The sequence below is a fragment of the Montipora foliosa genome, chromosome 6 (assembly GCF_036669935.1).
Source record: "Montipora foliosa isolate CH-2021 chromosome 6, ASM3666993v2, whole genome shotgun sequence".
NCBI lineage: Eukaryota > Metazoa > Cnidaria > Anthozoa > Scleractinia > Acroporidae > Montipora > Montipora foliosa.
The window spans coordinates 66441453-66458952 of NC_090874.1; the positions used below are offsets into that span (position 1 = coordinate 66441453).

At 39.1% G+C, this 17500-nt stretch overlaps 1 protein-coding gene and 1 long non-coding RNA gene across 5 annotated transcripts in view; one reads left to right on the forward strand and one right to left on the reverse strand.

The window, feature by feature from the left end:
- The window catches only part of LOC138008197 (uncharacterized), a 91507-nt gene that overhangs the window by 19569 nt on the left and 54438 nt on the right, over positions 1–17500 (forward strand). Inside the window, exons 3-9 of the mRNA XM_068855440.1 lie at positions 1447–1503; positions 6313–6369; positions 6562–6618; positions 7288–7344; positions 7773–7829; positions 9155–9202; positions 14300–14701. Coding sequence (XP_068711541.1) covers positions 1447–1503; positions 6313–6369; positions 6562–6618; positions 7288–7344; positions 7773–7829; positions 9155–9202; positions 14300–14701 — 735 coding nt within the window. The remainder of the gene's footprint in view (positions 1–1446; positions 1504–6312; positions 6370–6561; positions 6619–7287; positions 7345–7772; positions 7830–9154; positions 9203–14299; positions 14702–17500) is intronic.
- On the reverse strand, positions 7221–12236 carry LOC138008219 (uncharacterized). 4 transcript variants are annotated; one of them, XR_011124217.1, is made up of 5 exons: positions 11896–12236; positions 10855–11013; positions 10660–10693; positions 9267–9354; positions 7221–8945 (listed from the first exon to the last, which is right to left on the reverse strand). It is a non-coding gene; the product is annotated as an uncharacterized lncRNA (long non-coding RNA). The 4 variants fall into 4 exon arrangements; XR_011124218.1 differs by having other exon boundaries at positions 7221–7439; positions 10660–11013; XR_011124215.1 differs by having other exon boundaries at positions 10660–11013.

Genomic DNA, 17500 nt, shown 5'->3' on the forward strand with positions numbered 1-17500 from the left:
AAAGGGAATCATGGCACCCGAAAACGGCCCGTAAAGCTTCGGGACTTTTGAGAAACGGGCCCCTGGTCTCATGGTGACCTCTCGTCATGGCCGAATGGCGGGAAGCTTTCGAAGAGGGATCAAGGTTTGCAGCCGTTTGCATTAACTACCTAAGCTGAAACCACCTATTACAAAAAAGAAACAGATGTGTTGTATTGAATCTGTTTGGTTTGTGTTGCATTTGGAATTTTCGATGCAGGCATTACACCGCACTTCCCGGTTAACCACAGCAAAATAATGCTTTTGAGTACCCTGTGTCCTGATCCCAGGCACTTGTCGAGACAATAGCTTTGCTTGTAATACACTTACTTACGTGCAATCGCATGAAACACTTCTTGGAACACGAGGTCTTGCACCAGGATTTACTGCTACCAAAATTGGAGGTCTCTTCTGCGAGACTTTACGTTGCCATTAATGCCATGTCAACAAAGAGATTTTCTGAAGTAGTTGATCGGCTTATTGCATGTTTACCCGGTGTAATTCATAACCATACTGTACGATCACCCGATTTTGAGCCAGGAATTAGATAACCTTGACAGCTTGTGTACAGACAGGAACGTGAAGACTCTTGATAGATACGTCAGTGGTACTTCGTTTCATTACACAAACGAGATGTCACGAGAAAAGCAAACAATGAAGGCGGCTTCTTCTATTCGGCAAATCAACATTCGTTTCCATTCATGTTAAGTAATGAAACAAGCAAAGACGGCCTTTGTTGTGCGTTAGTTTAACCTATTTATTTAAGGATCGCAATAGGCCTGCGAAACTTTGTCAAGTGAGAAGTTATGTGTTTACAGGAAGACAAATGAAACGAGCACCTACTTACAGTGCGACTTCTCACGGCATCGCTGAAAGCCACATCATCTTGTTGTGACATTTCGTAGTCGTCCGTATTCGATTCTTCAGCAATAAGCAAACCATATATATACCGGTCTTCCTTGCTCTTTTTGTATCGATCACATAGTCGAATTCTCGATCTTGAGCTTCTGCATGCTGGAAAATTTTGCCCATAATGTTGGCGGCGATGAAGTTTGCGCGCGTTGCGGCTGAACTCCCAATTCAGCACATGAGATTGATTGGACTGTTCATGCAAAATTGTCCCAGATGAAAGGAACAGCAACTGCCCGCGATAAACACTGGTTGACAGCAACCCTTTAATTGCCTCACGAAGTCTCTTTCCAAATTGCGCGCCTCCTCTATGTGTACAACCTTTTCTTCCTTCTGTTAATTGATTTACAGGAGCAATTCTGCGGAGGTGCTAGTTGATTTCATATGTTATAAGAATTGGGCCGTACCTTGAGTGCCAATCAGGACTACAAGTTGATTGTTAAAGTAATGCATAATCAAACTAATTGGTTGATAAATTGTTATTACCCTCAAATTGTTTTTGTTTTGTTTTTTTTTTAGCGTCAGCGATGTCTTCATCATCTGTGACCCCAAGTACTTTAGCTTCTTCCTCCTCGCGTAAGTAAAAGCTAGTACACGTTAGGTAGATAAATAAACTTCTTATGAAACAAATTGCAGTCGACAATGCAACTAAACTGCTTCTGGTAAAAGAAACCCAACAATGACATAGAAAAATTAATTTATGAAACATTTTAAAATTATCATGTGAAGTTACGAATGAATTTCTTTGTTTGTTTGTTTGTTTGTTTGTGTTTTTTTAGCATCAGCGATGTCTTCATCACCTGTGACTCCAAGTACTTAATAATAATAATAATAATAATAATAATAATAACAATAAGAATAATACAGTATTTATATAGCGCTATTTCCAACGATGTCCAATGGCGCTTTACAGTACATGTTAAAAAAAAAAAATGGCATAACCTAAAGCACAATATTAAGACAACTGAAATGTAAAATGACTAATTTCTTAAAAATCCTCTCTTAATTTGCTAGAAAAAAGTAAAAAAAAGAAATAACTAATGCAATAAAAAAGCTTTTTTGAATAGATAAGTCGTGCGTTTTTTTCTTAAAACTGTTCAAGTTTTCACAGTCTCTAAGACCCGGTTCAGACGCCGATCTTTTCATGATCCGAACTCAATTCGAATTTGGACCGACCCAAATTAACAAAAGTACGCTTGTTGATTCAGACGCCGTTCCTTTTGGCCGTTCCTAATACAGTTCCAGTAAAAGCAGTGAAAATGGTCAGCAGAATTCAGGAGTAGTAAATAAACATGGCGGATGCTGCTAACCTACACATCCGTCGTCCAAAATCGATGTTTATTTTACGTGCCATGTGGAAGAAAGCGGTAATTCGAAGAAAAAGGATGCAGACCGCTTTGTATTTTCAAACGTTGAGCACTTATTGCAAATTGTACTTTGTGTTAGAAAAACACGAACTACACATATTATCTTCGCTAATGCTACTTTGACAGGCATAAGTAGCTCTCCACGTCACCATTTTGAGCAATTGACGTATACAAGCTCCAGTACGCATGCTATCTGAGGTAAACTGCTTGCGAAATACATTATAATAATTTATGCATTAGGATCGGCACATGAAAAGTACGGTGTCTGAATCAAAGGCGTTCCAAAGGCGAAATTCCCGGCTAAGCCAGGCGGGAAGAACGGGTGAGCCGTTCCAAATTGATTCAGACGCCGATCTTTTCATGTACTTAATTCAAGGAATTAGGTTCGGCTTATGAAAAGATCGGCGTCTGAACCGGGCCTTAGTTCCAGTGGCATCTCATTCCACAACTTAGGAGATGCTACCGAAAAAGACCGCAAGCCGTAGTTTCGCAAGTTGTAGCTAACATGGAACAGACGATGACTATTTGCAGATCTTAAGTTGCACCGAGGAACGTATCTCGTAACTAGATTTCACAAATATGAAGGTGCTAGGCCATTTAAACATTTAAAAGTCATTAAAAGAATCTTAAAAACTATGCGCTGTTCAATCGGAAGCCAATGCAGCTCATACAATATGGATGGTACATGTTCATCTTTAGATGTAAGCGTAACGATTCTGGCCGCTACGTCTTGAACATGCTGAAGGCTCTTCAAGGTTTGTTTAGGCAGTCCATACAGTAATGTGTTACAAAAGTTCAGTCTGGATATAACAAAAGCATGCATGAGTACTTCAGCGGTGCGGCGACTGATGAGTTTCCTTATGCGGCTAATATTTCGAAGGTGATAGAAACCTGCCTTACACATGGCTGTGACATGATGTTCCATAGACATAGATGTATCATAAAGAATTCCGATATTTCTAACTGGTGATGACTTGCGAATCACCTCATCACAGACTGAAATTGAGGGTAGGGGCGGAAGTAGGCGATGACGGCCATTCAGGACAATTAGTTCTGTCTTGTCCCAGCCTGTTCATTTTAAGCATGTTGACTATCATCCAAGCATCAATATCTCGTACACAATCTTCTATCACTGATTTTGCTAGGTCAACAGAGGATGATGCAAAGGTGAGGTATAATTGAGTATCATTCGCATACAGATGGAAGTTGACTTTATGACATCTCATAATATCACCCAAGGGTGAGCTGTAAAGCAGGAATAAAATAGGTCCAAGGACACTACCCTGTGGAACATCATAATGTAGCTTGCGACTGGATGATATGCCATCGTTTACTTTTACGGTCTGGTGACGATCAGACAGGTATGATTTGAGCCACTCGAGCACATTGCCCACAATGCCAAAACGATGTGAAAAACGATACAAAAGAGTCTGGTGATTTCACTGTATCAAATGCTGCTGAAAGATATAATAGCAGCAATATCACAGTTATTATCAATAGCTCGCAGTATATCATCCTGGACTTTAATCAGTGCCGTTTCCGTGCTATGATGCTGTTTATAGGCAGACTGATAAATTTCATTTAAGTTGTTATCTTCAAATGATGGCACAACCTTTTCAATGCATTTGGGAATAAGTGCTAGGTTTGAGATTGGACGAAAGCTGCTGAATTCTTCGTGATTCAGATTTGCCTTCTTAAGACGAGGAGACAAAGACGCATTTTTCAGACTGGATGGAACTACGGCATCGGTAATAAACATGTTAACTATCTTAGTCAGCACTGGTATTAAATCGTAAAAACTGTTGTAGGGCTAGGATCAAGATCACATGACCTACACGCAAACTTGGAAATGAACTTCTCCAACTGCGTCTCAGTGACAGGTGTGAACTGGCGGAATAAAATCTTACTGTGTTCCAGGCTTGCATCAGGGAAAGAGTCTTGTAGGTTTACTCTCCGGCAATCAAGATCTTCTCTATTATGCTAATATTCTGCTCAAAGTAATCGGCGAATTTATTTGCAAGATCTACTGAACAGTTACCGGGCGGGTAGAGCTTTTCAGCTCTGCCCTTAAGAAAGGTTTCTGGGGTACCAAACAATTCCTTTGGTGTGGACTCAAGTTCGGCGATAAGATCTGTGTAATAGCTTGCTTTGGAAGCCCGGATAAACCGGTGAACTATTATACACTGTTGCGTGTAGATTTCCCTGTCTATTATTAGTCTTGTTCTTCGCCAACGACATTCCAGTTTTCTCCGTTTTCAATTTCTGTTCTTGGATCTCAAGGGTAAACCAGGGTGACTTCGGACGCAAGGTTACAATCTTACTTTTGGTTCAAGTAGGGAACCTAACTTCATGTTGTATCTTTCGACCCAGTCGTTTAGCGATACGATGTCGTTATCGCTTAAATTCGAGTTCTTAATGTCCTTGGAAAACTAGACAACTCAATGCGGTTAAGTCTCCTGTAGATTATTTCTTTTTTCTCGAGAGGAGGTTTGCGTAAGAGTACTTTGCAATTTATTGCATAATGATCAGATAGAGCGGGATCAGTTACTGAAATGTGTCCTACAGTACTAGTGTTATCTTCTGATCTGGTGATGATCAAATCTAGAGTGTGATTTCCTTTGTGTGTCGGTTGCTCTACGTGCCGAGCATAGTCAAAGCTTTGTAGCAATTCTATTATTATGATTATGCATGTGAAAGTTGAAGTCACCAACGACCATAATATGTCCCTTTTCAGTAGCCAATTTCTCAAGGATTGATCCAAACTTATCAAAAAACAGTTCACGGGTGGAGCCGTTTTTCTTTGAAAGCGGTGACAACTACAAGTCTGAAGGTTCTAGAGCTGGACTTAATCACAGCATCAATGCATTCAAAACTTCTGAAACGCTTCGAGGGATTGACCTTTGTAAGAAAAGAGACTTCTTACACAGCACTGCAACGTCGCCACCACGTTTTTCCCTCGACACACACCGAAAGACATAACCCTTAGGTGTGAGGTCGCTTTTCACAGCTTGATCTATGTCACCAGGGAGGAGCCACGTTTCGGTAGACGTCATGATATCAATCTTTTCCCCGATTACAAAGTCATTCAGGATAGTAGCCTTGTTTTTAACAGTTAACTCTGTTTAAAATATAAGTGCTACACGGCCAACGTTTGTATAAACGTAACATTTCCTTGTACTTGTTTTTAATAGATCTAGTGTTTAGCAAACAAAATTCAATGGCCTTGCATTTAAACTTTTGGACTAGAGAAGCGCGTGGAATGACAAGAAGGTTTCGATTTTGATTGTTTCTTGTGGCCTTGTTTCTCAAAACATGTCCCATGTGGTGTGAAGCTCGAAGTGAAATTGTCACAGGAATTGTGCCAGGCGTATTTGCACTTGCTGGTGCATGGTAGCAGGACCTCTGTGAATGTCTTTCTAAAGAGGTCACGTGTGATCCCGAAACCCGCGCGTCATCACGCTCAGAGCCTCGTAAGGAGCTCGTCACGAAAGGGTGATCAAGTACAAAGACGTTGTTGGTTTGGCTACCAGTGAAGGTGTTACTTTGAATATTTGATGCGTCCAGGTGGAGTATTTTCCCTTGAAATTCCGAGATCGACCAGACATCTCCAAACACTCGCTGACAAAGGTTTATGCTTGGAAGATATTAAAGAACAAATCGCATTCAAAAAGGAAAGATTGTACATTCGCTCCATCTCCAGTGATAGTAGAGTCCAATGATGGAAGAATAAGATAAGAAATCAATGTACAAAAGGTTCAAAAAGCGATAAGAACTGATAAAACTGGGGAGTGTGCTGCCAGGTAGGCGTTCACGCTTCTTCCTCCTCGCGTAAGTAAAAGCTAGTAAATGATAAGTAGATAGATAAACCTCGAATAAAACAAATTGCAGTCGACAATGCAACTTAACTGCTTGTTGTAAAATAAACCCAACAATGACATAGAAAAATTAATTTATAAAATATTTGAAAATTATCATGTGAAGTTACAAATGACTTTGTTTGTTTGTTTTTTTTTTTTAGCATCAGCGATGTCTTCATCACCCGTGATTCCAAGTACTTTAGATTCTTCCTCCTCGCGTAAGTAAAAGCTAGTAAACGATAAGTAGATAGATCAGGAACCTCGTATGAAACAAATTGCAGTCGATAATGCAACTAAACTGCTTGTTGTAAAATAAACCCGATTAAAAGCATAGAAAAATTAATTTATAAAACATTTTAAAATCATCCTGTGAAGTTACAAATGAATTTCTTTGTTTGCTTTTTTTTTAGAGTCAGCGATGTTTTCATCACCTGTGACTCCAAGTACTTTAGCTTCTTCCTCCTCGCGTAAGTAAAAGCTCAGTGTATTGTAAACGATAGGTAGATAGAGAATCCTCTTGCAGTTGACAATGCAACTAAACCGCTTGTTGTAAAATAAACCCATGCAATAAAAACATAGCAAACCGTTTCTTTTTGGAAAGGAAGTGATGAGCCATACAAGGATTTCTGGCGAGCATGTACTGGAATACTAAATTTATGATTAGTTTTCTTTGGCGGTTGTTGCGTGATCCAAGCGCAAACGAGTGGGAACTGAACGGAGGAAAGTAGTACGTACGTACGGAAAAACGTTAAAATTCAAAGTAGTCTTATTTTTTTAGCCTAAGGAACCTCAGTAAAAAAATCATTACCCTTTTCTGGGCCAGTTTTGAAATTTGCTCCTATCACCAAATATAAACAAAATTCAGAATAATGTTCACTAAATCTGAACTAACTCCGATCTCTCGCTTCGCTTGCATTTATTTATCTGGAGTTGAAGTAAATTAAGTGAATTAACGTGATTGATATCATCAACTTAAAAAAATCTCCATAAACAATAATAATGCTTCACAAAGACATTTTTGGACATTTTTTTTTTATTCATGACTACAAACTGATTGTTTAAAGTAGTTCATAATCGAGATTATTGATAGATAAATTACGATTTCCCTCATGCATATCTTTGTTGTTGTTATTTAGCACCAGCGATGTCTTCATCATCTGTGACTCAGAGAACTTTAGGTTCTTCCCCCTCGTGTAAGTAAAAGCCAGTAAACGAAAGGTAGATAGACTGTAAACCTATAGCGCCTCTCATGAAACAAATTGCAGTCAACAATACAACTAAACTGCCCCTATAAAGAAAAATAAATTTGATAAGATTATTAGGTGAAGTTACGAAGTAAAGTAGATTCCTTTAGTTTCTGGTAAAGCTTCAGTTTGCAGTGATTATTAGTAAGAGAATTCGAAGCGATCTGTTTTAAAAACTGTATCAGCAGAAAGGTCTTCCGTTTCTGTTTTTTTTTTTTTTTTTTTTTTTGCTGTGAGGATGATATCCAGTTGTTAAATGACCGGCACCAGGAGTCGTTATCGTTTACGTACTCTTTAGAAAACGGGCAGCAGTGTCTAATCGTGTTTAAAACTTCTATGAACATGAATTTCTTTGTTTTTGTTTTTTCTTTTTTAAGCATCAGCGATACCTTCATCATCTGGGACTCCAAGAACTTTAGCTTCTTCCTCCTCATGTAAGTAAAAGCTAGTGCACGATAGGTAGATAAATGAACCTTTTATGAAGCAAATGTCAGTGGACAATACAACTGAAATGCTTCTTGTAAAATAAACCCAATAAAACATAGAAAAATAAATTTATAAAACATTTTAAGATTATCATGTGAATTTACAAAGAAAGGTAAATTCCTGTAATCATTTTCTGGTAAAGCTTCAGTTTGCATGGCATTGATTATTAATAAGAAAACTCTCAGTGGTCTGTTTTACAAAAAATAGATCGGCAGAAATGTCTCCCGTTTCTGATTTTTGCTGTAAGGATGACCCAGGTGGTAAAACACCAGCACCTGGGGTCAGTATAGTTTACGGTGTTCTGAAAAAAAATTCATAGATTGTGTTTCTTGTCAGGTATATAATGTGGTTATGCCATCGTTTTCAATGTAGCTGCATACCCAAGATCAGCTAAACTTTACTGTTAGTATGTCGTTCCAATTCATCTAGTGATCGGCAATAGCAAAGTTTCAACATATTTGAGTTAGGTCTTTCTTCTTTTAGTTTGTCCCACAATTTGATTGTAACGAGGTCTGTGACTGTGAAGGCTAGATGCAAGCTAGCCCGACACAATACCAACGTGTAAACAAAGCCCTGGTGGGGAGGGGTTTCCTTGGGTCAATGTTCGCTACCCCTTTATGGTCTATTAATTTTTATGGCCAATTATAGACCCCATCTTAGTCACTTTTGGGTAAATGTAATTTTAGCAACAGCAACTTAGTCACATTCTGTTTGTATACAAACTTTACATAAAGCCTAGAATGAAGTGTCACATTTGGTGTACTAAAGAAGGAACACTTTACTTTCCATCTGCAGTAAAAACATTCTAGTGCATTTGCTATCCCGTAAATATTCCGCGTCAGTTGATTCTGTAGCAATTTTTTTTACAGCGAATCTTTCCATTTTTAAATGCCACTAGCCAGAATTTTTTTTACCCCCAAATCTCGACAATTTGCAACCCCATTCCAGTAACTCTGTCGGGAACTCTGTTGAAAATGCAAACCCACGCCCCAATCCACTCGTGAAAATGCGACCCCATCCAGCAGGAAAACAAAGAGTCTTTCCATACTTCTTCATCCTCTTCCCTGTAGTTAAATAGGGAAACATAAGGAAATCAGGTACTTCGGAAAAAGCAGGGTCCGTAATCTCACTCGTTGTGGTTTGGACCCTGTAGCGCGCACTCAAATTGGAATCTTGTCTTGTTGAGTGACACCCACTACCTTGTTGAAAGCTTTATAAGAATAGAATGCATTATAGCTAATAACTGATATTTTTTTTTTCTCTTGTTGAACAGTATCTTCACCTAGTAGCCCTTCCGTCACCCCAGCAACAAAGCCACCAGGTAAGAGATAGCTGGCTGTAGATAATAAATAAATAAATAAATAAATAATCATAAAATAATTTACCTTCTATAATTGAGATGGTCATGTCAAAATGCATATTTTGCAGATTGCAGTCGGATTGTGCAGACTCACTACTTTTTCATTTGGTAACCTGAAAGAAGAGTTATGCATTGACATGTGATGTCCCTTTGTTGGTATAAATAATCACAAACATTTCATTTTGCAACACACACAGGAAACCCTTCATATTTCCTTTTGTAATTACCTATGAATTCGATAAACTAAAGAATTTCAGCGATCTTTGACCTCGCATGTTATGTTTGGAGATCGCAGTCTTCAAATCCAACTTCTTGAATATCACGTGGCCTTATACGTCATGTGGAGATTACGCAAAGCGGGAAACCTTGGCACTGGGTCAACGCAACATTCCGTTGGATTTGAATATGAGTACCCCTACGAGAATGGATTTTCCGAGCAGGAGCACACACAGTAAAACCCGATCAGTCGAATCAACGAAAATCCGCATCCAAAATGATGGCAGAGATTTAGAGGTTCGAGAATGCTTTTCGTGCGAAAATATGCCAGGTTTGCAACTTTAGAATCAACATAGCTCTTATTGGGAGTGAACTTTAGGACTGGGCGATGTGGGCTCGTAGGCTTTGTAGTAAGTACTTTTTGGCTGTGGTGTAGCATGGCATGTATAAATAAGCGTAACAAGTCCTTAATACTTCAAGCTGTATCATGTTTTCTCAGTTTCCAGTTTTACCCTTCTGTCAACATACCATGTTCGCCGAAGGAGCTGTTAACTCGTATTTTTACCCGCAGTTCAGTCGTATGACAGGTCGGTTTAAGAATGCTTTTTCATACGTCGTAAGTAAACTAACCCTGAACCAGATCCTGGACAAAAGACTTTAGGACACTTGTCAAATTTGGCCGAAAAGTAGAGAATTTGCTGTACATGGTTTCATCGTTAATAGTTATATGAGCAACGCGTGCTCTTCCTTCGTTGCCTTTTTGGCTTAAGAATTACATGTAGGCATTTATTTCTGTACTTTCATAAAATAGGCCATTTCCGAGTTCATGTCTGCCTCCTCTTCAAAGCGAGTTTAAGTGCGAAGTTTTTGTGATGGTAATTAGTTCTACTTTCCATATGAATGAAAACTAATTTTCATAAGAAAGACTTCGCACTTAGACTCGCTTTGAAGAGGAGGTAGACATGAACTCGGAAATGGCCTATTTCTCCTTCATATAAAATTTAAAAAAAAAAAACAATTTCAAAGTTACAAAATGTGAGTTTTACAGCCTATAATTATGAAGTCAACAGTACAAATTGTGACACGTGCACTTGAAGGGAATAGAATGCTTCTTAAGTAATTAGTGTATTTGAACATCCTTACTTTTTTTATGTTGTATTTTCACTAATGCAACTTGCTAGACAGCAAAAAAAAAAAAATACCTGTAAATCGCCGTCTTAGGACTCTGAAATCGAACTTTCAACACAAACGACATCAATTAAAACAGACAAACAAATCTTCAGTGAACTATATACAGTGTGAGACAGACTAACAAATGTAAGTGACACAGCTTATCAAGCAATTCGAAAGCAAGGGTTTAAAACTCAACACAACAAGGCATCTGAATATTTACATACTTATTTAAGCTTTCTTACGGTTGTGTTTGCATGCCAGCAGCATACCAGTAAAAATACAGCTTAGCCTAAACCGCGTCCGGCATTGGTATATGGCACTTGATCCCGCTATCTTCTTTTCCGAGAAAAGGCGAGTAAAGATGACTTTGTGGGTAATGTAAACTACCGATTAAACAAAGAGTAGGTATAATTATCTAAAAAAGAGAAAAGTGGAAAACTGCTCAATGTGCATAATCTGCACTGTCTGCATAATCTGCAAGATCTGCGTTTTAACATGACCGTCCTAATGGCGCCATTTAAGATTTCAGGTTGTGTTTTCGTCCTTTCATTGACCGATGTTCTTTAACTCTTTTTCTATTTTGGAATTTCCAGGAATTTTCGTGGCAAAAGTCAGTCATCACAAAAAAATGTTTTTTTTCTCAAAAAGTATTTTCTGTTAGGAGGAAAAAAATACATCATTTTAAAGCTATGAAAATAAGCTTTCCAAAAACATATAACTTTTATACATAGAACTACAATATTTTATAAAAACGAAAGTTGAAGTAAAAAAATTTAACAAAAATAACATTAAAATGGTCTAAAATCAGTTTTCCACACAAATTTGGCCATTTCAAGGTCAATTAGGAATTTTTTGATGACCGACAAAAATGTTCTTCATTTTATCAGCTTTCTTGGCCATAAATTTGACCGAAAACTGATGAGGCACGAATATTTTTGGATTTTTTTGAGCTAATTGAATTAGCGATAATTAATAATGTGACAAGGTGATGACAGATGTGAAATTTGCGACCCGTTGCTAACGGCAACGGAAGAGATCGCATTACGAATAATTAACATCTGTTTGCCAAAAACCACCCAAATAACCGATTTTTCGACGGAAAATTCATCCCAGAGGATAAAACTATTCACTGGACATGTAATAAAGGTAAATATGTGCGAGAGAAAGCGAAAACAAGCGAATATTTTGAGGAAAAACACAATTCTGTGAGATCAAAGTACATGTGCTTCAGACACGCATTTGTATTGCTAAATAATTAATCTTACCTTTTCAGCGATTTTAACGCTTGAAATCCCATCCAATGAACCACAAATCCCCACAAATCCTTTCCTTTATCTATTCCGAAGCATGTAGTGTAATTTTTTGGCTGAAAAACTTTAGAAAAACCGCTTCGCGAGAGCTCCGCGATCGATTGAAACTTTGGTCATCGCATCGGCTCAAATTGCCTGAATTAGAATGGACGTCATGTAGGCGTAATGAAAGCTAGAAAGCCGAGATTTTCAGGGAAACTGGGGATATATCTCCCCAGTAAACACGCCAAATTTCAGCGCGATTGATGAAAAGGGCGCTGCGCTACGAATCTTACAATTCCGATACTTGAGCGTATCGGATTGAGGCCCCCCTGTATAAGAGAAACGTGCAACGTGAGAGTTTCCTGTCATTGAAAGAGAGTTTGTTATTGTGGCAGGGGTCGATGGTCATTCCCATTGTCGGTGCACTCTATCCCGCACTTTCTGGATGCACGTCTCCCAGTGTACACACAGTACCACCTTGTCATGCCGTTTCCTATACCCTCTCTGGGCAAGCCTCTCGCATCCACACCCAATATGTTGGAGTGCTTCACTAGAAGCTCACCACAACCTTCACAGTGGTGTCTCAGAGGTCTTAATTTTACTGTGCTCGAAACGAGTTTATTCTTAAAGCTGGTCTCGAGCAGCCACTATCAAGCCTTCTATCTCCTTTTTTTAAGAACCATTTCAAAGCCATCTTTATAGATCATCTCCTGTTACATCTAGTTTTTATTGAACAAACTCTGGGTGTAGGGCTTTTTCCTTCCAGTTCCTTACTTGCTCTTGGTTAGTCCTCTTGTGATAGTCTGCGCCTAACGACCAGGCATTGATGCCATTGATCGGGCTACCTCCATTCCGTTTGGATCTACACAAGTTCTTAACTCTTCTCATATACTCCGATGTCTGGTCCAACTGTAAAATGGCAAGGTATTTATAGCCTTACTTCCTTGATGTGCTTGTTGTCGGGTAGATATATTTCCTCTTCTCATTTCCAGGACAGCACACTTGTCTAGCCCAAATTACATATTAATATCTTGCAAGAAAATCCTTATCACTTGAATCAGTGAGCCTAGTCGGTCTTCCTAGCACCATATTTAACTTCAGGTCGTCCTTGAATGGAAAGTGGGTAATGGCCTCGTGTCCTTTGCCGGTCTTATCCAGCTCTCAACTTTCATGGTACTTGGGTCATTGGCTGCATGATGACTACAAACAGTAGTAGTGATAAGGAGTCTCCTTGAAACGGTCCTCTGTTGACGTCAACCTTCCCAAGATCCGATCCTCCTGACGTCACTGTCTCCCAGTTCGCCATGTTGCTTCTGAGTATTTGGATCATATTCTTGACTACTCCAACCATCTCCAGGTATTTCGGGATCCATATAAGAGCGCAATACACACTTTGTCATTGGGAGTGGTGATTGTACGTGTTCACTAGAAAATAGGCCCTAAGGGTGTACTTAAATCAAAATACGAAACAGGTCTATTGCTCGAGTCGGAAAGTACGATGATGCTCTTTGTTTGTTCCCGCACATTTTGCATAAGCATTGTTTCCTGTTTCTCTTGGGACTTACAGTGGTCCTAAGAGGAAAAAAAAACAATGCTTATTCAAAATTTGGGGGGACAAATGGGAGTGTTTATGATGCGTTGAAAGCACCTTTCGGACCTCAAAATCGAACAGAAATGCCTTTCCCAGCAGAAAATAGGCGTGGCAAAAAAAAAACATCAGATATGACGGCCATGCTTTTAAAATAGATTAAATTACCTCATGAGTCCATGACTTTATTGTATTTGGGGAACGGCGTTTTTACAGACCGCATTATTTTTAGATTGATGTTCCCGCGAAACCTGATCTTTCCATCTAATCGCAAGTCTTGCATGACAAATCATCACCCATGGGATTGAGAATGGTCACTCGTGCAATCCAAATCTTATTTACTAACTCGTCTAAAAATAGATCTGTAAAAATGCCGTTGGTCATAATATTGGAGTTATATAGGTTACTGGTTGTGGGATCCTGATTATGTAGTAAAAATAAAGTTTTCTGTAAATTTTTGACTTTGCAAAAACGAATGTAGACCTCAAAATGTCCGGCCAGCGTTCTTTCGAAGAACTCTGACATTCCTTGTGAAATTTTACCAGTCATAAAAAAACGGTTGTTTTGTCCTCCTTATGTGTCTTTATCTCAAAGGGACGTTAGAGTACTAAAGGGACACTGCAGTTTTGGTGTATATCAACCGGCGTGTGATCTTGATTCTCTGGATGCACTTCAAAAAGACCACGAAACAAATACTATTCGACTAAGACCCGTATTACCAGTATTGTCATCATTACAAGATAACTAAGGCGATGTGTTTTAATAATTCCTTTTTAAAATTGTCCTCAGAATGTTCAAACTACAAAATCCTCAATGATTCCAGTATAGCAACAACATACAGACTGGACGGACTATCGGTTGTTCCTTGCAAGGGCGATTTCAATCCTGGCTGGCATCGGTTTGAGGGAGAGGCTGGAAACCAAATGGCTGACACGTGCGTTAACATGTGTCATTGTGGCAAGCGGTATCCCGGCTGGCTTACTGGAGGACACCCCTCCGTGGAGGATGGTGCTGTCTTGCGCAAAGTTTGTTTCATGGGATATTACGGATGCTGTGATCAATCTGTTTACATCAGTGTTCGCAACTGCAGTGGATTTTACGTTTATCATCTGACTTTCATATATTCAAGCTATTGCAGCTATGGCTATTGTGGCAGTACCGGATTTGAAGAGCCAACAACCTCAACGGCAGGTAAACCCTCTTCCCTTTAAGTTTTTCATCATCATGTGGGCGTTCGCCTCCTGGATTTCATAAAGATATTCGTTACGGCGCTGATGCAATTTTTTTGTCTCTCAACGCTATGGGAAAACAAGTTGCACGAAACATTACCTAATGTAACAGACACCTTGCAACGGCCTGAAACGCTGCATTAAGTTACAAAAATCGTTGCCGAATTAGAATTGAGTCCTACTATCCGCAAAGCTTCCCGCGACGTTGCAACGACTATTTTCAAGTATTGTGTAGTGTAACATCTGTCCTGCGACTTGCGTCGCGACTAACTGCGTCATCGGCCAAAATATTCCTTTACCCTCATGCGATCATTGAAAACGAGAAAAGTTGCAAGGTAAATTGACCTATGTAACGCCCGTCGAGCAACTGGTTTCGCAGTAATGGGAGAGCTTTTTCAAAATTACAAGAAAACTGACAAGTGTAGCAACTGTCAACGATATCAATCCTTCGATGTAAGAACTTGAAATGGAAGGTTCTTAATTTAGTAAAATATGTGCAGTTAAATGCTATTGGGTATGCTACCTTCCAGTCCACATCACAATGATTTTCACCGTGAAGGTCTCTAAGCCACTTTTCTTGACTCCAGATGCGAGGAATTATTCTTTTCTCCAGAAAGGAAGTACAAATACTGATTAGAAGTAGTTTTATTTAAAGTTACTGCTTTTTCCGCACCCATGTCCCTCATCGGAGTGCTGTGTGATTTCCTTTATAACGACTTAACCGCAGAAACAACTCCGTAAAATTCTAGCCATTTTAGCGCATGAATCTTTTTCCTCATTTCGTAAAAAGAAAGGAAAATACCGTTCTCGTCCAGTAAATTAGAGTTCTTACAAACACTGTGGTTCCACCAATGTTTGTAAAATACGGGTCAATTGCAACCCAGGCCGGTTTTCTAAAACCTCACGAAGAAAGGGTTGCTAATCCCAGAGGTACATCAGCTTTATGAAGATTGCTCGAGGAAGTTACTTTTCCTCCAAGATTCGTAAACCTGCCATCAAAAACAAATTTCCATTAACTATTGTTCATCTGGTTAAGGTAGTTCTTGATCCCAGACTGCTCGCAGTCCTTTCCGAGTCAGTCGAACCTTCCGTTTTGGTCACGCAAGCGAGCCGAGGTGATAGACCGAGCTCCATTCTCCCCTCGGCTCGCTTGCGTGAGCAAAGGTATAAGCGGGCGGTTCGACTGACTCAGAAGGGACTATGAGGAGTCTATCTTGATCCAGGAAAACTTAAGACATTGATTGGACGTGTTAATATTGATCATCCTTAAGCCACCCCTCTTATATTCCTTGGTCATGAAATCTGTTTTAGTTTTATCTCCTTTACCGTCCCACAGAAATTTGAAGAAAAGTTTCTTATCTTTTTTGTAATGCCGCGGTAATAGTAGGGAGTGGCGTAAAATGCAGATAAGTTGGGATACCAAGATGCTTTTAATGAGAGTGATTTTTTTCCTATTAAAGTAAGACTTCTGAATTGCCGTAATTCAATCACATTTTGGAATTTTTGTAATCCTTTGTTTATAATTTGAAAGAAGCATTGCAGGTTTGTCAGTTACAAACCATACTCCCTGGTGCAAGCAGTTCCCCTTCCACCCATACAATGTCTGGCTTATTACATAGTATCGGGCTTCTTTTTATTGCTGAACCTACCCGTAAAGGCCCTCTCAAACGAAGAATTATTGTTGTAGAAACATTGTTTCTCGAAATTTTTCTTCGGGTTGCAAACGAGGAAACATTTGCTGAGGAAGCAAGATGTTTCTGAACGAATTCAGAGAATATTTGCTTCCTGGGAATTAAATTTTGTTTCTGCAACAATGTTTCCTGGAGCCGCAAACGGGGAAATATTTGCTTCCTCAACAATATTTCCGCAATGCCTTTAATCGAAAACATCAAGAACTTCAATTGCATGAAGGAAGGAGCCCTCTGAGCCATCTAATAATAATGTCGTATCGTCGGCGTATTGACTTAATGATCGTCCAGTGAAATCCTTATTGTGTGGTGAATTATCTTAAGGAACACGTTCAGCTGGTTGTCCTAAACGTAGGCATAAAGGCACCTGCAAGAGCACGCTGAAATGAGGTGATGCAATTGCCCAATGGAAAACAAAGTTTCTCCACCGAACTGAATAGAGACAGCTGATCCGTCAAACCTGTGAATAAGTGAATGAGACGAGATTCAATTCATACGAGAAGAAGAGGGGCAAGAGGAGAAGGAAAGACAAGATATCAGACACAATCTCATAATCCCCATATTATATTGTGTACGATTTTATTACGATTTACTTTTTCTGTGTAAACTTGTGTTACTCCTGTTTCCGGATAACGGCGTATATATGGAAACATCTTTATAAAATACCTTGAACCAACTCACCGTTGAGGCTCCAAAGTTAAAACGTAAAAGCGCTCTTTCTATAAAATAATAGTAATAATAATTTACTAATTTATATTGCCCTTTTTAACATGCAATGATCAAAAGCGCATTACAATATTGAAATATACTAAATATGTACATAAACTAAATTAAACAATAATAAAGTAATTAAGCGCTAAAGGCTAAAAGCTAACTTGAAAAGATATGATTTAAGACAAGAGTTAAAAGTTAAAATAGAATCAATATTGCCCAGGCTTGCAGGGAGCGCGTTCCACACCAGTTACGATTTTTGCGATTTTTCGCAAAAATCGCAATTTTCGCATTTGCGTGCAAAACCTGGACATAAGTGGCACAGTGTGGGCGCAGCTACACTGAAAGATCTGTCACCAAAG